This window comes from Leucopleurus acutus (genome assembly GCF_964270905.1).
Source record: "Leucopleurus acutus genome assembly, chromosome: 7".
Classification (NCBI taxonomy): Eukaryota; Metazoa; Chordata; class Mammalia; order Artiodactyla; family Delphinidae; genus Leucopleurus; species Leucopleurus acutus.
This window is the reverse complement of record NC_139150.1, coordinates 44,757,352-44,777,411: the sequence shown is the minus strand read 5'-3', so window position 1 is coordinate 44,777,411 and position 20,060 is coordinate 44,757,352. Positions and strand designations below refer to the sequence as shown.

The following is a 20,060-nucleotide window of genomic DNA, read 5'->3' as shown; positions in this document are numbered from 1 at the left end:
CAAATGTTGATTTTAATATTTGGCCATTTGGCATTATGCCAAAGTGTGTATTTGGTAAATTTCTAAAATAAGCATTCATTTCTGCATCCATCTGTCCAGTCCTCCTAGTGAAACAAAAGTTTCACAAAGCCATAATTATTTCTATTATTTACAGTACTCTGGTCTTTTCTGTTTTATTTAATATTTTTAAAAGCCACTAAATTAGTTTTACCATCTACTAATATGTCATGATCTAGAGTTTAAAAATGTTGAGACTCACTGTACTCTGGGGATTGTGACATTGTCTGGGAGGGGTCATTTTTGTATGCAAAATAAGGATGGTTTTCTTCCTCAGAAATGCATTTAAGATCTCAAAGACATGTTAAGACATAAAAAATGAATTAATGCTACTGCCAAGTAATTTTCTATAGTGGTTGTACCAGTTTACACACCTACTGGTAATGTCTGAGAATTCCAGTTGTTCCATATCCTTCTTAACACTTAGCGTTGTCAGTGTTTTGGGGTTTAACTATCATAGTGGGTGTGTAGTAGTTATCATAGCCATTTTAAATGAAGTCCATCTGAAATGTCTCATGCCTCCCAACATTGTTCAGCAGAATGTAAATGAAATAGTCGGTCTGTTACAGATGACTAAGTTCTGATGTTTTGAATAGTCATTCTTCTTGCCATTTATGGTATGTCTATCCATTGTGGTGAGCAGTCTGCTTGTAATGCTGTCCCAGTGGCTCACTCTAGAAGCTTTTCCTCCACTCTTCCACCAACAGAGAATAAAGTAGATTAGAAATTGTATGTTTGAGTTTGTAAGCCCCAAGTCCTTCTATGTGCTACTTCAGGGCCTTAGTGCTGCAACAATACATATTCTTTTTGCAGACCTCAGAAACAGCAAATTCTCTTACTCGTTGCCTGTTCGAGACCCCATCCCAGATCCCCTTCCCTCTATCAGCCTCAACTGCTATGGAGAGGGATTAGTTTATTGAAGTCGGGGGTGAGGGGAGGTTGGGAGGTGGTAGTAGGGGAAGCGGTCAGCCTGACTCCAGAGGAAAATAGTGTTTGGCTGATGACTAGTGGACTCAGCCTTTCACTACAGGGTCTAGGTGGGGTTGCAAAGAAAAGAGAAGGGTGTGCCTGGCAAGGTGAGGAGCCAGCTGCTGTCGGTGTCATAGGAATTTGCTTATCTTGCTTATGTTAGGAGGCCAGCCCTGCTGAAATCCTTAACACCATTCACATGCTAGTTCATGTTTATGAGAGTCAGGCAAAAGATTGGGCCTGTTTCCAGTCTTAATTCAGGGTGAATTCCAGGGTGACTTCAGGTAATTCGTGCCATCTTCTCAGTTCCACTTTCTCCCTTCGTTGTATGTAACCAGACTTCTGTGGGAAAATGGTCAAGATGGAGGGTATCTGAAGAAGGCATCTAATTTAGCCTCTCTGCACATACAAGAACACAACTATTTTACGTTGTGAATCTGCCTTCATTAAATATGTTTGGAATTGATCAGCGCCTGCTCTTGATGACTTATTAAGATTGTTTTTTTGTTTGTTTGTGTTTTGGATGTCTGCAAGGACAATACTATAGAAACACAGAGTACCCTGATTTTTTTCCCTTTAGTACTCTGTGTAAACCTGTGCTGCAGAATCTTGCACACAGTTGAATTAAATATGATATAAAAATGATCAGTGAATTAAGTATTATTAATTGCTGTTCTCTTGAGAGGCTATATCCAGGGTTGAAAGTCATCTGTTTTGCTTCTTTATGCTATTCTTTCATAACCTCTGCCTGCTTCTTTGTATTCTTTCATTTCTACTTGACTCAGCTTTCAGAATGGAATAAATTAAGGCCTAGAACTTTTACAATATATGAGTTAAAAGGGACGCACAAGGGGCTAATGTCTCAACATTAATTGAGAAAAAGGATCGTGTACGTGAAAGTGTTTTCTACAGCATTACATAGAGAGAGCGTTCCCTCGTATAATGGCCTAGAGGGTTGCCTGATTTCCTCTGTTTAGTATAAATCAAGATGCAAATAAATCTCCAACTTCCTCTTAAGTTGTGAACATTTTAAGTAAGACAATCGCAAAAGATACAGTTACAAAATTCAGCGGCTTAGTCACGCTCCAAGTTTTCTTTTTCCAGGTTTTAAAATTTATACTGAATTTTCTCTAAGTTCGTTAAGTTGACATTGGATCTTGTTTCCAAAATCATACATAGCCTGTGTCATCCCTGCCCTTCCCTCAAAGGAGCAAGAAAATTCTGTCATTATTGAGTTTGGTCACGAGTGGATGCTTCCTCGTGTAACTTCTCTTTGGAAAGTTTGAAGTAATCAAGATAGTTAATCTCTCCTCTCAGAGAGACAGGTCAGCAGAAAATATTTCTCCTGGCAGCTCCTCCTTCCATTTAATGTTTCCTTTCTTAGGCCTAAGGGTGTGGGGTAAAAAACAAACTCCAAACAAAAAAGAGTTTTCACTTTTTCTTCTAGAAGTGGCACTAGAATTCAGATTGCAAAAATAATGTTCTCTTGCAGCCACACTAAGTAACAGGGGATTTGAACGGTTCTTCTATATTAGGGCATTTAGAAGAAAGAATGATTCCCACCCCGCTATACCCGCAGTGAAAGTATCTTTATTGTTTTCATTGATAATAAAAGTAATACACGCTCAGTGTAATAAATTTAAACAATGCGTGTAAAGTAGAATGTGGAGATTCCCATAATTGGTGTTTCCACTCAAGATGTTTGTGTGCTGTCAACATAAATAGATGGTACTTGGCATACTGTTCTATAACGTGGTTTTTTTTTTTCCACTGAATATTTTGCAGGCTTTTTGCTACATCAGTGTCTGTGGGTCTGTCTGCAGCATTCTTTTTAAATGACTTTATCATAAGGTTGAATCAGAGTTGATTTACATAGTCCCTTCTTAATGGACATCATGTCATTTCTCATTTTCTGATGTTCTAAATTTGTGTCATTCAGTATGCTAGCCACCAGCCACTTGTGGCAATTTAACCTTGTTCAAATTAAATAATGTGTAAAAATCAGTTCCTCAGTAGCCATATTTCAAGTGCTCAGTAGCTATATGTGAGTAGCACAGATGTAGAGCTTTTCCATCATTGCATAAAGTTGTATTGGACAGTGCTGTTCTAAACTGCTGGTTTTCAGACTTTTTCTTTGAGTACATGTTTCCATTCCTTAATTCATCCATTCTTCATTCGTTCGATAAATAATTATTAAGTGCTTCCTATGTGTCAGGCACTGTGCTAGGTACTTGGATATATCATTCATAAAACAAAACACCTACCCTCATAATGCTTAACATTCTATCAGCAAAAGGTTTTGACTACTCCCAGTAAATGTATTTATAAGTTGTATATGTATTCTATCATGCTGTTATATTTTATTTACTTATTTATTAAATACTTATTTATTTATTTATGGTTGCATCAGGTCTTAGTTGCGGCACGCAACTAAGATTTTTTTCACTGCAGCACTCAGGCTCTTCGTTGCGGTGCGTGGGCTTCTCTCTAGTTGTGGCGCACGGGCCCCAGAGCTCATGGGCTCAGTAGTTGTGGCATGCGGGCATAGTTGCCCCGTGATATGTGGTATCTTAGTTCCCCGACCAGAGATAGAACCTGCATCCCCTGAATTAGAAGGTGGATTCTTAACCACTGGACAACCAGGGAAGTCCCAATCATGCTGTTATATTTTAAAACATGTTAAAATAGGAATGAAAATGAATAAGATAAAAATGTACATAATTTCTGAAGTAGTCTTCCTGTGTCCCACCTTGGGGACCACTGTTCTGAATAATGCCCTTGGACTAGGTGGTCATCTCTAAAGGTTCTTCCAGTACTGAAACTGAACTGTTATCACATTTTAAGTAGGTAGTTCTTCTATTTTGATATGTGTAGGCTTTTTCCGACACTGTTTGAATTTGTTCTTATACTTATATATTTATTTAGCAAGCATTTATTAAGTTCGTACTATATGTCAGGTAGATGCCAGGAGATTGAACAAGTCAGGGTTCCTGCCCTCAAATGAGACAGGCCAGCAAATCAGTTATTCTGATACCAGGTGTTATGGAAATGCAGCAAAGGACATAGAAAGAGAGAGATGGTTTGGCAGAATGGACAGCTCTCATGAACATGACTCATTTTTGGATAGTTATTGAACTCTGTTGTGGGACTTAATGGAATCACAGATTTCTCCAACAGGTACAATTTTTCTCCCTGATATTTTCTTTTCTCTTGGAAAATATAAAATCCTAAGCCATTAATTTAAGAATATTCAACTACTGTTGATTGTCCCATTAAGTATCTCTTTATGTTAAACTCTCACCTTTCTGTTTTTAAACTTAGATCTTAGGGTTGGAGAGGTTCTACATAGGACAGAAGCTAAGTACAAATAATTAGGTAGCTCCTGTTGTTTGAGGGGGAAGGTATGTGTTTATTCATACTTTCATTTAACAAATATTTTAAAAATACCTCCTATGCAGAAAAAACACTTAATTCCAAAATAAATTTCTCATAGGGGATTTTAGTTAAGGAATTCTGAAGAATATAAAGGAAAATACTGTTTACAGCAAATTTAGAAATGAAAGAATTGATCATGTGTTTTTTCTTTCCTTTCTTTCAGGGCAAGTTAAAGTGTTCAGAGCTCTTTATACGTTTGAACCCAGAACTGTAAGTATTCAGATTTTCACTTTCAAATTGACATAAAAACCAAAAGTGATTTCATTTAGATACTTCCTCTGTCCTAAATGGTCATCAGCTGCTTCAACCCTTCATTTGACTAAGGACAGAGTCCTCTGTGGTCCAGCCCCCTTTCTAGTCCTGCCATCCTCCACTCCTTCCCCTTCGTGGACCATTCCAGTCTGGATTTGGTGCACAGTACAACTCATCTCTGAACTCTTTGTAGACTCATGGCTCTGCACCTCTCTAAGCTTTGATCGCACACTTCCTCTTCCATAAAGACTTTCTGATCACCCCATGGAGGAGTGGGATGTCTCTCCCGCCTCTGAATTTCTGCACTTGGCATTGCAGTCTTGCTCACCAGCACAGTGTCTAGGGTGCAGAACACAGGGGTTTAGAACTTACAGTAGCTTTTAGGACCCGCTCTGCCTCTTTTAGCAGCTGTGTGACCTGGTAAATTCAGAACTTACCTAACCTCTGTGCCTCAGTGTACTCATCTGTAAAGTGAAAATAATAATAATCTCATAGGGTTTTAGTGAGAATTAAGTGAGCTTGTGTAAAGCTGCTGTTACTGTTAAGGAGTCATTGTTACTATTAGAAGGAGTAGTGGTTGCTATATTCATAGACTCTTAACACATACTTTTGATTGGTTGATGTATTGATTACTTTAATTCACCTCCAGTTCTTTTCCAGGATGGAGTCTCTCTACTGTTATTTATTTATTTTTGGCTGCATCAGGTCTTCGTTGCTGCGTGAGGGCTTTCTCTAGTTGCGGCGAGCTGGGGCTACTCTTTGTCGCGGCGCGCGGGCTTTTCATCACGATGGCTTCTCTTGTTTGGGAGCACGGGCTCTAGGCATGCAGGCTTCAGTAGTTGTGGCACATGGGCTCAGTAGTTGTGGCTCGTGGGCTCTAGAGCACAGGCCCAGTAGTTGTGGCACACGGGCTTAGTTGCTCCGTGGCATGTGGGATCTTCCTGGACCAGGGATCAAACCCATGTCCCCTGCATTGGCAGGCAGATTCTTAACCACTGCCCCACCAGGGAGGTCCCTCTACAGCTTTTTAAAAGTCTTGGTTATTATTGAATGCGCAGGAGAAAATAGACATTTAATTCACTAGGTTTTTTGAATATTCCACATTTAAAATGCTATTTTTAATATCCACGGTCCCAAGCATCCTAGGCTGTAGAGCAGTGCTGCTAATTCATCCTGTGTGTGCTGGACGGTCAGTAATGGCTACCTCATGCCCTGCTGCTCCCACACTCTGCTCCTCTCCATCTCCGCTCAGTACAGATGTTGAAGGGGAGGTGTCTGGCTGATCAGGTCCCAGGGGTCTTCCTGACTGCTTAAGTGCCCATGCTGTACCAGTTGTTCAGTATTTTGAATGTCACCCTAGAACTAGGTTCATCTTAACATTCTTTTCTGAATGAGAATTTCTTTTGGACAAGCTCGGTTTGGTCTTTCTCCCCTGGGCCCAGTGGCCATCTTCTCTAGTGGGATGGGTGTACCCCAGTATATCCTAAACTCATCTAAAAGTCATTGAGACAAAGAAGTTGGAAGGGCTGAGCTGGACTCTGTGAGACCATCGCTGACATGTACAGCACCCCAGAAATACCTGGGTCCAGTTTTTAGCTACTGTACTACTCTCAGGAGATAGGGACAGCAATACCCAACTCATCTCGGTGATCCACTGGGAAGCTTGTCACTCTTGGTTCTTCCTGTCAATGCATTTCTCTCCTCTGTCGTGCATGAAGGCAAGGTAGTCCTGACATCACCCAGCCCTGTTTGGTTCTTATTTCTTACCCAACCCCCAATCCAGTAAAGTGTCATATAGAGGCCTGGTAAGACTGGATAGACCAGTGTTGCACTGATGGAGAGAGAACAGCATTTCCTGTGTGCTGGAGGTATACTGATTTCTGCAAGGAAACCAGCAGGATCCTCCTCTCTATCATGTAACATTTGCTGGACTCCTCTAGGTTTATAGCACTATATGTAGGGGAAGGAGCCCTAGGATGGGATTCCAAAAGCTGAAGTAGGAGCCCAGCCCTACCACTCACTAACTGTGTGATTTGTGGCAAGTTCTTCAACCTCTCTGAGCCTGGCTGTGAGATGGAGATTATACCCATGACCCAGCCCTGCCTTAATGGGCTGTTGTAGGATCAAATGACGTTAAGTATGCTTTGCAAGTATAAGGCACTGCTGTCGATTTTGTTGTATTGCATTATGTTGGGGTGGGGAAGAGAGAAACAACAGATATTTTCCACAGCCATTGCCTTTTATCCTGATCATGACACCATGGCAGCCAGTAATGGCTATGCATGACCCTTCTGTATGAGAGAAAGCAGAGGTGGTGATGAAGGGCAGGGACTCCAGAATCTGAATGTCACGGTTCAAGTTTAGGGTCTACCATGTACCTGCTGTATGGCCTTGGACAAGTTTCTCATCTATAATGTGATGATAAGAATAGCACCCACCTCACAGTGTTGCTGTGAGATTCTAAGTGTCCAGACCAGTGCCAGGCACATGATAATACTATAAAGTGCTAAATGAAAACATCTGTGGAGAATTTGATTTTTTTTTCTTTTTATTAATTCTCAGGGCTCCAGGTTGACAAATGTGGAAAATTTCAAAAGGACGTCACGGTCTTTCCAAAATTTTTCATAAAATACATATTTGCATAAACCAACCAAAATTAATGCCTTGAAAATTATATGTTACCAAGAATATATGGAACAGGATATACATTACCAAGTGGGTACTCATCCCTATAACATCCCAGTGGCCAACAATTTACTTGTTCTGATACCTTGTGGTTGTTCAAGGAGAGAGGAAAAGAAGAATGTGGTTAAAAACCAAAGAACAGACTAGAAATAGACAAGTGCTTACTTGATTGTGTCACTCTTTTCCCATCATAGTCCATGAATAGGATGCCAGGAATTTAAAAGTCGATCCTCACTGAACATTTACATTGTGTCCTGCAAGTGGTTTCTTAATGGAAAGTGTGAATATCGGAGGTACAAATCTATCTGAGTTTTAAAATCATGAAATTACCTTGTTGTTTATATTGCCACCAGCAGTCTGAAGAATTTGGTAAATGACCTCCTCAGCTACATTAGGAAAAACCGCCCCTAGCTTCTTTGGAAGAAGATATTTTAGCAGGGGTAGCATTGTGTGTCTGGGAGCTATTGATTAAAAAGAAAATAAACGTTCCACTCTCTTTTCTCAGGATGAAAACTTAGCGAGACCCTTTTTTTACCTGACTGAAATCGACTTCCTTTTGTTGCTCCCTTAGTTGAAAAACAAGTCTGATCTAATGGGTAGCTGAGGCAGGCACCGCTATGGAAGAGCAGCCATTAATTTAAAATCCGAAACAGCGCAAGAAGTTTTGAAATGACTGTACTTGGTGACAGTTTCCAAATCATGCCTTTTACCAAACCACAAAAGAAAAGAATTATTTTCAAATACCATATGATTTTAAAAATTGAGGTAAAATTCACATAACACAACATTAACAATTTTTTGTATTTAAAGTGAACAGTGAAGCATTTAGTACAACAATGTTGTACAGCTATTACCTCTGTCTAGTTCCAAAATATTCTCACTGTCCCCAAAGAAAACTCTGTACCCATTAAACACTGACTTCCCATTCTTCCAGGCTTTATTCCTTTTTATGAGGAAGACTAATTACAGAGACTTGTGTATGTTCTTTGTTTTTTAAGTTATGTGTTTGGCACTTTCTCAAAATGTGCCTTTTGTTTCAAGGGTGAATGATCTTATTATGTGTGGAAATTCAGGCAAACTTGACTTTTGTGGTTTTAGACATGACTCCTTCACTTCAGCGTAAGCACTGATTGAGGAGGATTGATTGTTAGACGTAAGTGGGCAGGGTTAGCTTCTCTTCAAGACATTGAACTCTTTCAAAACTCCAAGAAACTCAGTCACTCCAAAAAAATGCTAAGATTTCACATATATTCTATTTTCTTTACTTCCTTGCATCCTGCTTCATTCTCCCCACCCGTTCCTTACTGTTGTAAGGATGGCTACTCCATCCCACCAGCTGGGATGCTATGGTGGCAGTGAGTCACCTTTCTGGCCTCTGAGAAGTGAGCCAGTTAACGGCAGGGAAGTGCTAAAGTAAACAATTTGTTTCCCTAATCACTTTCTATATCCATCACATATTGGTAGTAATATTGATCATAGATCATCAGGACATTTTAGGGAAAAATTGAGAAAAGTCTTAGAAGGCTTTACTTTTTTTCTTCCAAATGCCTATTTCCAATAATATTAAAATGTATGTCATTGATCTACACAGGCTCAACTAATTTTGTATAGATATGCTATGTGTAAGTCTAGTCTCTGTAGATCGAAGTGTAAATTAAGAAATGCTTCAGAAAGTGCTTTTTAGAGGAACTCACATTTTTTAGTTTCATTAATCATCATTTGCTAATTTTTATATTTGAATGCATATTGCATCTAAATATTTATGAATTGTGGTTGCGTAAAACATGATATAGCTGATATAGTCTTCATCTATATTCACGGGGAAATAGTTATAAAAATAATAGAGATCATCTTTGAAACTCAGTAAATGACTGTTGCAGAGTCACATTTACTGCCGTAGTCTGCAGCTGAGAGAGATAAACAAAAGGAAAATGAAAGAATCAAATAATTTGTTTCACTAGCATAATTTTTATTTGTGTGGAGCAGTAACTGGAATCAAATATCAAAGGCTTTAAAAAAATTTTTTTTCCAACCAGCATTATGAAACTAATATGTGCTCATGATCTTATCCTATGTAAAATTTTGTGCCCTACATTCTTCACTTAGCATGACAATGTAAACATTTCCCAATATCTGAAACTTGCTCATCAGTAGACATAAATATACATATATATATATTCTGGCCATGCCGGGCGGCTTATAGGATCTTAGTTCTCTGACCAGGGATTGAACCTGGGCCACAGCACTGTAAGCGCTGAGTCCTAACCAGTGGACCACCAGGGAACTCCCTAGACATTTTATTTACTCATACAGTCATGCTGATAAGTGTTATCTACTGATGGGAAAAAGATATTTAATTAAAGTGCCTGGCTTTATTCAGGGAGTTTGTAGGACATTTGGCTGGTGTAAGAGCATGTATTGTCTGTGTAATTAATTAACCCCTTAGAGCTTGCTTAAGATCTAGAACGAGTTACTGCTTCATATCTTTCAGCTCTTTAGTCTTTTTTTTTTTTTTTTTTTGTGGCACGTGGGCCTCTCATTGCTGTGGCCTCTCCCATTGCGGAGTGCAGGCTCCAGACGCACAGGCTCAGTGGCCATGGCTCACGGGCCCAGCCGCTCTGCGGCATTTGGGATCTTCCCGGACCGGGGCACGAACCCGTGTCCCCTGCATCGGCAGGCGGACTCTCAACCACTGTGCCACCAGGGAAGCCCTCTTTAGTCTTATTAATGGTTGAATTATGTATTAACTGTTCTCATATATACGATATTCATTCTCTCTGAACATGAAGAGTTAAGATAATGGTTTTCTCAAAATAAGTAGAGAGCGATGTTGATATGAAAGTGTTTAAGGATTGAAGGCTAATTGTTTAGGACAGAGCCAAGCTTCTAGCTATTTTTCATGGTTTTAGTTCTAGACATTTATCCTTTTATGAAAAAATATATATCACCTTTTGAAATTTTTACAATGAAAAAGTTTTATTAATATTCTATTTTGGTATAAAAATGCCTTGTTTTCACTGGGGAAGAAAATAAGGTGTGTGGGTGTGTGGGGAGGAATTCTTATTTCTTATATTCTTTGAAGTTTATCATGGGAAAATTCACATTTCTGTGCATGTGTTAGCGTGTCAATAATGTTATATGGTTTATGTGCAGATTTAAGTATATAAAAACTACGCTGTCTATAAGGATTTTAGAATGTGGAATTTGTATAATTATCATCATCATTGTATTCTAATTCATGAAAAAATCACATGGAGTAAAACTTAATTTTTTTTTTTTTTTTAGCCAGATGAATTGTACTTCGAAGAAGGTGATATTATCTACATTACTGACATGGTAAGCCCAGCCAATATTTTGTCATACCACGCATGAACTAAAGATGTATAAGACTATTTTGTATAACTGTAATATTGTACATTACTTACATGTATATCTGTATAGAAATACATATACCCAAGTTCACTCACTGAGCATAATTTGTAATAACGTTAAGATTGGAAGTAGCCCTTACTCCATCAATAGGAAAATAGTTCAATAAACTTTGCTGTGTCTACAAACAGTATTATGCAGCTATAAAAAGGAATGAGGAATATCTCTATATGATATTATGGAGTAATTTAAGTGAACAAAAGCAAGGTGAAAAAAATGTGGATAGTGTGCCTTTACTTATGTAAGTAAGAAAGGGTGAGAGGATATACATATACATATTTTCCTCAATTTAAAATGAAAAGTCAAAGGAGGAGTCATAAATTTTTAAAAAGTAGTTTCTTCTCTGAAAGGAAAGGGAAAAGGGTAGAGGAAACATAGATGGAATATAGACTTTTTAAAAATTACACCTTGTTTTGGAGATCTGTCTTTGGAATCATGTAAACTTTTGCATAGTTATAAAATTAAATTAAATGATAAAAAGCAATCCCTAAAAATTAAAAGCAGAATGAATCAAATGAACTTAGTTGTACCCCAGGTATTTGGCATGACACACAGAGAGGAACTATTCCAAGTGACTTTAAAACTCAGCATTTCAACTGAATATCTCTAGTAGAATAATATGAAGAACAAAAAGAACTTCTACTCCCAAATTATAAACAGTTTTTAATCATGATGTTGGAGAAGTGTTGGTATTGTTATTTCTGAGATTGATGCATGTGTGTTGCAGTTTAGAGCAAATGAGTCATTAAGTCAATGATGTAGAAAACTGGCAGTTTCAGCCTGCAAGAAAGGATGTACAGATAGATGTAAGATCAATGAAGTTAAGTAGCTCTGCATTTGAATTGGAAGTATGTTGTATATTATCTAAAATAAAATAAACAAAAGGATTTCTGCTCTGTCCTTTGAAAAGGCCAAAAAAAAAAAAAAAAGACCAACCTAATAATAATACGTTATTTCCCATTAAAAGGAACAAAGTTCCTTTGAGAAATGTCTGGTACCAGGTTGGGGGCAGGAAAGGTACAAGATAATCCCAGGACATCTCGTTCTTAGAAAGCAAGGAAACTCCCAAAGACTACTAGGGTCACACTGGAAAGACACAGAACTAAATTGAAGAGGCTGCCACTGGTCAAAGATAGGAGAATTTGAGAAATCAGTTAGGGCAACAATCCCAAGGATTGAAACAAATCTACTCTGTTTAAATTCATGAGCTCCTAACGATACTTAAAAACAAAAATCATTGGTCAACCTGAGAGAATGCTAGGGAACCAACTTTTTATTCTGATGACTCTTAAGGAAAAGAATCAGTATTTATTCTGACAACTCTAAAGGAAAAGAATCAGTATTTATTCTGCCTTTCTCCATGAACTTTATCTCTGGGTAACCTGAGAGTTGATGAGGGAAAGTTCGTCTTTAAAGTAATATTCTAGTTATTTAAATGAAGAAGGAATGATAGAATTAGACTGTCACCATTTGCAACCCTTATGAAATAATGGATCCAAATAATGCTCATCAGTGGTTACTAATGTTACAAAAAGAGAGACATTGTGTGTCTCCTGATGGAAGAATCAATGCTACACATGAAATAGTCTTGCTAAAAAATTGAATCTGAATCCTATTAAGCCTCTAGAACTAATGACAGATTTATAGGCAATACAGGGAGCAGAGGAACACATTCTTTTATAACAAGGGATACAACAAGGAAAATCCAGACTCTTCGAAACTCTTCGGAACAAACTAGTTTCTATGAAAAGTCTATTGTGAAGGAGTGAAAAAAAATGAAGGGGGAAACTATACACTGAAAGAGACTTAAGAGGCAAATCAATCAATCGTACTGTATGGACTTTATTATAAAACATACTGGAAATTCTGAGTATTGTAGATATTTGATGATATTAAGGAATTATTGTTGAAAAAATTTTAAGCTAGCAAACAAAATAACACATGATAATGGTGTTATTATTATGGAAAAGTCCTTATCTTTCAGAGATTCGTATTAAAATATTTACAGATAAAAGAATATGATGTCTAGAATTTATTTCAGGATAATCTGAAGGGGAGGGAGGTTGTAGGTGAGGATATGCATGAAACAGTATTGGCCATGAGTAAATAGTTCATGCAGTTAGGAAATGGGTATGTGTAGGTTCCTTATACGGTTCCTTCTACTTTGGTATAGGTTTGAATTTTTCTATGATAAAAAGTTACCAAAGGGCTTCCCTGGTGGCGCAGTGGTTGAGAGTCCGCCCGCCGTTGCAGGGGACACGGGTTTGTGCCCGGGTCCGGGAAGATCCCACATGCCGTGGAGCGGCTGGGCCCATGAGCCATGGCCGCTGAGCCTGTGCGTCCAGAGCCTGTGCTCCACAATGGGAGAGGCCACAACAGTGAGAGGCCCGCGTACCGCAAAAAAAAAAAAAAAAAAAAAAAAAAAAGTTACCAAAAAAGCAAAGGTGAAATAAAGAGATCTTTAGAAAACCAAATATATGCATATCTTGAGACTAAGAGAAATTAGACTCTGGACCAAAAAATCCTACAGATAGTCTAAACTAAACATAATTTTTCCCCTTCTCTTTCATATTATCTGTTTGATTTGTTTGAATGTGGAGTCTCTATGATGAAGTGTCTTTGATTTTTTGCAGGCAGATGTGTGTATATTTGTAATTTAATGATAAGGGGAATGGACATCCATAACTAGGGAGTGAGGAAGCTTGATCAGTGTGACCAGGGCTGATGGACATTTGGTAGAGCAGTAACTCTGCATTTGAATTGGAAGTATGTTGTATTTTATCTAAAATAAAACAAAAAGTGTCAACTGCTCTACCCTTTGAAAAGGCCAAAATGAGGCCAATATGCACCACATGGTTTTAAAAATGACTGAATGTAAACTGGATTCGGTCCCACTTAATTTAACTCTTCTTTCACCAGAGTGATACCAATTGGTGGAAAGGCACCTCCAAAGGCAGGACGGGACTAATCCCAAGCAACTATGGTAAGTATGGCAGCGGTGGCTTTACTTGGGCTGTACTTTGTGTATTTTCAGTTACCTGGTTCCTGAGGCTTTTCTGCTTCCTGCTGTGGCTGAGAAATCAATGGAGTCATTGCCAGCCTAGGGCATGTTCTACTCTGAGCCTCCTCTTAATAGAGTCGTCATGGATGCTGGATGTACTTGAACTTGACTCCTTGGCTTAAGAAAATGCATTGTAACATTCTTGAAAGAACCTAAGGTTTCCAGGGAAATACTTATGGTTTTACTTTATTCAATGCTTAGAACATTTTTCTTTTTCTTTTCTTTCTTCTTTGTTTTTTTTAGACTAGCCCCCCTTTCTTTTGTGATGAAGTAACCTTGCCTTGTTATGTTAATTAATGTTTGGGGCAGTGATGTTCATTAAATGAATATTAGGGCAGTTTGAGGCACTTGAGCAGTGAGACGCACTTCTAGTTGGAAGGGGGACAAAGCAGACTTTCGTAGAAATCAGCAGAGTAAAGTAAAAAGCGCACAGGATTGATAAACAAGGGTCCTGGGTTTTAATCCTCCTTCCACTTCTAACAGCAAGGGACCTTAGTTAGGGTGCTTAACTGCTGCCCCTGGGACCGTTTCTCCATCTGTATAACAAGAGGGTTTGATTTAAATCACTTCTAAGGTTCCTTTGGATTTTAGCATTAGATACTTCCTTAGACCAATAGGGCTGACATCAGGCACCAGTTCCAAACACTGGAAGGGGACTTAGAAATTTCAAGGAAGGCAATTCAAAGCTCCTAGGGGAGGGGAGGGGAGGAGGTGGAGGGGAGGAGAGAAAGTGGGGGGAGGGAAATGAGTGAGACCTGGGGCTCAACACATGGACCCCACTTACCTGGTCTAAGGGCCATATCATTCTGTATTTTAAAAAACTTTAAGCATTTCTACACTCCTCTAACCTTTGAAATCCCAAATAAACAACTTCTCCAGCTGGTCATAGACTGAGGGTGCAAAATGTTTCTCAGTTGCTAGATCCCTGGTAGCCAAGGGAGTATCTAGTTACAGCCCTTTGTGGTGGGAGGGGTGGGTGTGAAGTCTCATTTGAACAACAGTCTTCATGTGGTCACTCCTACTGATTCTAGGACAGCAGTGAATACACCTTCCTTAGGGGCAGGCAGGTATGCTGATTGCCCGTTCTGAATATAGAAAGCAAAATATTTCTCCTTTACCTCACCCTTCATATCCACACACACAAGGGAGACAATTATTTTTAGCCATCTTCAAAGCAGGGTGTTTTTTTTGTTTGTTTGTTTTTGTGTGTGTGGTACGCGGGCCTCTCACTGTTGTGGCCTCTCCGGTTGCGGAGCACAGGCTCCGGACGTGCAGGCTCAGCAGCCATGGCTCACGGGCCCAGCCGCTCCATGGCATGTGGGATCCTCCCAGACCAGGGCACAAACCCGTGTCCCCTGCATCATCAGGCGGGCTCTCAACCACTGCGCCACCAGGGAAGCCCTAGGGTGTTTTTATAGAATGTAAAAAGGAACCTCAAATGCTTTCTTTTGCACTTTCCTGACTAAATTTGTTGGTGAAATATTTGAGCAAACTGGTTGGCAGACCTTGGATCTGTTTGTTTCTATTTATACTTCCAGTTAATGGCTATGTTTGTTTCTGTTTATACTCCCAGTTAATTGCTGTGTTATTGTCTTAGCTTGGCTTCTTTTGACACATAATTCAGCTTCTTTCAAAGCACAAAACATCACTTTTGATTTTCTGCCATTTTTTAAAACTCACATTAAGTAAGGGAAGCTGTATGGTGGAAGGTCCTGGCACTTCTGAAGCTGGGACACTGAACTGGCTTCAGGGAATCCTTTGGGTGGCCCTCTCAACATTGATTTGCATCTTTTTTTTTGCCATCTAGTGGCTGAGCAGGCAGAATCCATTGACAATCCATTGCATGAAGCTGCAAAAAGAGGTAGGTCTGATTCTTTTTGATTGAGATAAACAGTACAGTAAAACACAGACATATTAATTATGTAGTTTGATGACTTTTAACAAATGCATTTACCTGTGTAACCAACACCCAGATCAAGATCCAGAACATTTCTATCATCCCAGAAAGTTCCCTTCCCAGTTAAATCCTTGCCTCCCCCAGAGGCAATCTCTGTTCTGGCCTTCTTTCACTCTATAGAAATGTGTGATTTTAATTTTTAAAACGTCAGTCAACAAATAACTTTTGAGTCTTACCTGCCCTGTGCTTAGTTGCAAGTGGAAAGTCATGCTCTGTGACTCGCAGAGCTCAAAGTCTGGCAGGGGAGAGATGTGTGTAGCAGATCATTACAAGATGGTGTGATAAGTATAGCGGTTGAAGTGTGTTTCAGTTAAACAGGCTATAGAGGCCAGAATGAGTAACAGGAGGGCAGAGGGTGGGGGCTTCTCAGGGGTCCAGCACCTGGGAGAGTGTTAGTATATTGCAAGTATGAATGGTGAGGTTGGGGTTGGGGAGGAAGGAAGCACCAGGGATGGGGCTTGTACGTGGGGCTTTGTTCCATAGATCAGTGGCTCTCCACAGAGGGTAATTCCTCTCTGCAAACCCTGGGACATTTGGCAGTATCTGGAGGCATTTTTTTGTTTGTTTGTCTGTTTGTTTTTTTGCGGAACGCGGGCCTCTCACTGTTGTGGCCTCTCCGGTTGTGGAGCACAGGCTCCGGACGCACAGGCTCAGGGGCCATGGCTTACGGGCCCAGCCGCTCCGCGGCATGTGGGATCTTCCCGGACCGGGGCACGAACCCGTGTACCCTGCATCGGCAGGCGGACTCTCAACCACTGCGCCACCAGGGAAGTCCTCTGGAGGCATTTTGACTGTCATAACTGGGGGGATGCTGGCACCTTTTGCGTAGAGGCTGGGGATGTTGCTAAACATCGTGCAGTACAGCCCCCATAACAAAGAACCCTCCAGCGCCAGATGTCAGTAGGGCCACTGTTGAGAAACCCTGCTGTAGATCGTGGGGAATTTTTTATAAGGCCACAGTAAGCTCTCTTTCATTTAATTGTAGATATTTCTGAAATCTGAATGTGCAAAAGGAAATTATTGGTTTAGGATTGTGCATAAGTAGAACTACTAAATTGACATTTAAAAAATTCTTTGTAAACTAGATATTTAGGGCATTAGCCACAGGATATTAAATGAATAGTTATACTTTAACATATAAGAGCAGCAGCTTTGAGTAGGTTATTTAGTTTTTCTTTTCTTATAGGAACTGAAAATGCATTTTAAATATGAATATGAGTAGTGTCTGCTTGTTCTTAGGTTTGAAATTTTTTCCCGAAGTTCCAGGATTTCACAAAGGAAAAAAAAGCTTTTTTTACAGAGTAAAAATACCTTAAATGGACCCATTTAGGCAACTCTTCCCATTAACCTACCATTAAAAATTGATGTTAATGCTTTCCATTAATAAACTGGAAGTCAAAATGTACCATAGAGAATATGTTATGGGGCAGGTTTTAATTTCAGACTTACTGATTAATCCTTTGCAAATGCGAATTTATGCAGGATGAAATTGAAAAGAAAAACGAAAAAACGAAAACCCTTTTTCATGTGTTTTTATAAATGTAAAATGTTTTCAGGCAACTTGAGTTGGTTGAGAGAGTGTTTGGACAACCGAGTAGGTGTTAATGGCTTGGACAAAGCTGGAAGCACCGCCTTGTACTGGGCTTGTCACGGGGGTCACAAAGGTATTACATTTTGTTTGTTATCATAAATATCTGTGCTACTGAAAATGTGCTTCATCTAGGGGAGCCAGAGTTACACAAATGAAAAAAAAAATTGGTTATTCTTTTTAAATTTTTCAGAATGTCAGCCAAAAGCCCAGTCCCTGGAAGCTCTGTAAAACAGTAGGTAGAATGTGATTGGCCAGCCTCACTACACAGACCTTTTCACTTGAAGGAGTGGAAGCTTCCTTTCCTCTCTCAGACTTGCAAAGGTTACAGGAAAACAACAGTAATGTAAAAACAAACCCCACTGTCTAATCTCACAGAAGAAAGGACCAGAATTGATTCCTCTGACTTAGTTTTTCCCAGGAAGCTTTTTTTTTTTTTTCGGTACGCGGGCCTCTCACTGTTGTGGCCTCTCCCATTGCGGAGCACAGGCTCCGGACGCGCAGGCTCAGCAGCCATGGCTCACAGGCGCAGCCACTACGCGGCATGTGGGATCTTCCCAGACTGGGGCACGAACCTGTGTCCCCTGCATCAGCAGGCGGACTCTCAACCACTGCGCCACCAGGGAAGCCCTCCCAGGAAGCTTTTATGATTTACATTCTAAGCTTAAGATTTAGGAAAGAGACAGCATTTGCTTGAGTTGGTGATTCAGTTGATAATTTCCTCTGTTATAATCAATAATAATGACAAATGGAATTTCTAGATGTATTTCAGCCTGGCTGAGAATCTACCACACCCACTCTCTTTCTCCCTCTCTCTACAACACACAGAAAATGATCCCAACAGTAATGAGAAACAAAGAATCCAACAAATTAAATAGCGTGGCCAAAGGAAAATTTAAACACAAATTAGTGGTATGAATATTAACTGTCCCAGCAAATGTAAAAATATTCCTATCATAGATGTCATGTGAAAATACAAAAGCCAAAATATTTGAAAAAAATTTTCCCTAAGTAATTCTACCTTTTATAGTCTTAGGTCTTCTGTTTACATAAATGTTGAAAACTTTGTTATAACGATTTTCTTGATGATTCTTCTAAAAAGAATCCTCTCTTTTAAAATTATTATGCTGCGTCTTGTCAGACTTTTAGTCTCATTCTTTAAAAAATCTTTTCTATTTGAATTTCAGATATAGTGGAAGTGCTATTTACTCAACCAAACATTGAACTGAACCAACAGGTGAGATTGCTTATGCAGAAGCCATTTAACCCACCTACCTTGCTCTCCTGGTACAGCTTATGTGTGTGTAAAATCCTGTCTTGGTGTCTTGGAACTCACCTTTTCCCATTTATTATTTTTCATAAAACTTTTAATCAAAATACAACAAGCACATAGTTAAAAAATTATGATTACATTAAAGTCCAAATTGCATAAAGCCCCCAATTCCTGCCATACTCCTCCTCGTATATCACTTTCAGCTTTTAGTGCTTTCCTCTTACCTTCATGTTACTAAGGAATATGCTTGTGGAGCTGTCTCATAATTCATCATCTTCATAAAGTATTTTGCTATCCTATCTGGTAGGTGAAGGTTTACGCTTGTCAACTGCCCAGCTGTCATCTTCCAGCACCCAGCGCCCAATCTTTCCTCCTCCGGTCCTCCTAATGTATCATACATAGCATAGTTTTTGGTTATATTACTATATAATGCTTATGGTATTATGGCTATTTAAATATCATTCACTGCTTGTGTAACTTTTTTGTTTCTGTATTTATTGACTTTTATTTAGTGCTTTTTTTTTTTTTTTGTATTTCACAAAGACCTCTACACTGTTTTATACTCTCTTGATATAATTTTCTAAATTGTATATGATAATTGCTTTCTTTCTTTTCTTCCTGGAATCATACTGAAGCCTTCCATCTTCATTCTCTGACCGGAGCAACTTGGTCTCTACTGCCCTTTGCTGTCTTCCTGGGAAACGCTTCACCTCTCTCCTGTGTTGTGTCCTCACTTTTCTGGATCCTCTGTCTTCCATTTGTTGAAGAATACCTTCAAGTAAATTCCTGAGAAAGGGGAGCTTGGGCTTGACTATTTGGCTGATAGAATTCTGGGTTGAAAATGACTTCCCTCAGAATTTTACAGGCATGGCTCCATGGTATTCTAGTTTCCAGGGTTGCTTTTGAGAGGTTTGATGCCTTTTTGAGTCCCATTCTTTGTGTATTAACTGCTTTTTCCCTTTTTTATTTGGCTGTGCTGCGAGGCTTATAGGATCTTGGTTCCCTGACCAGGGATTGAACCCAGGCCCCTGGGCCCTCAGCAGTGAAAGTGCAGAGTCCTAACCACTGGGCGGCCAGGAAATTCCCTGCGTTTTCTCATGATTAGAATTTTACTCTATCCGTGGTATTCCAAACTTTCACAATGATGTGCTTTTAGAATGGGTCTTTGCCTGAAAATGGTAGTGAACTCTTTCAGCCTGGAAAAATATCTTGTATTATTTCTTATATATTTTTATCTGACTGTTTCCTTTGCTCTTTGGTTCTGGAATGCCCATTAGTAGCTATGTGGGACCTCTCAGATTGAGCCTCTAATTTTCTTAGTTTTCCTCAGAGGTTTTCTCATCTTTGTGTTTTA

General features: G+C 39.4%; 1 protein-coding gene across 1 annotated transcript in view; it reads left to right on the top strand.

Moving 5' to 3' along the window:
• Positions 1-20,060, top strand: part of OSTF1 (osteoclast stimulating factor 1) — a 48,971-nt gene that overhangs the window by 17,051 nt on the left and 11,860 nt on the right. Inside the window, exons 2-7 of the mRNA XM_082843256.1 lie at positions 4,625-4,671; positions 10,684-10,734; positions 13,747-13,810; positions 15,696-15,749; positions 17,402-17,509; positions 18,621-18,670. Of these exons, the coding sequence (XP_082699382.1) occupies positions 4,625-4,671; positions 10,684-10,734; positions 13,747-13,810; positions 15,696-15,749; positions 17,402-17,509; positions 18,621-18,670 (374 nt within the window). The remainder of the gene's footprint in view (positions 1-4,624; positions 4,672-10,683; positions 10,735-13,746; positions 13,811-15,695; positions 15,750-17,401; positions 17,510-18,620; positions 18,671-20,060) is intronic.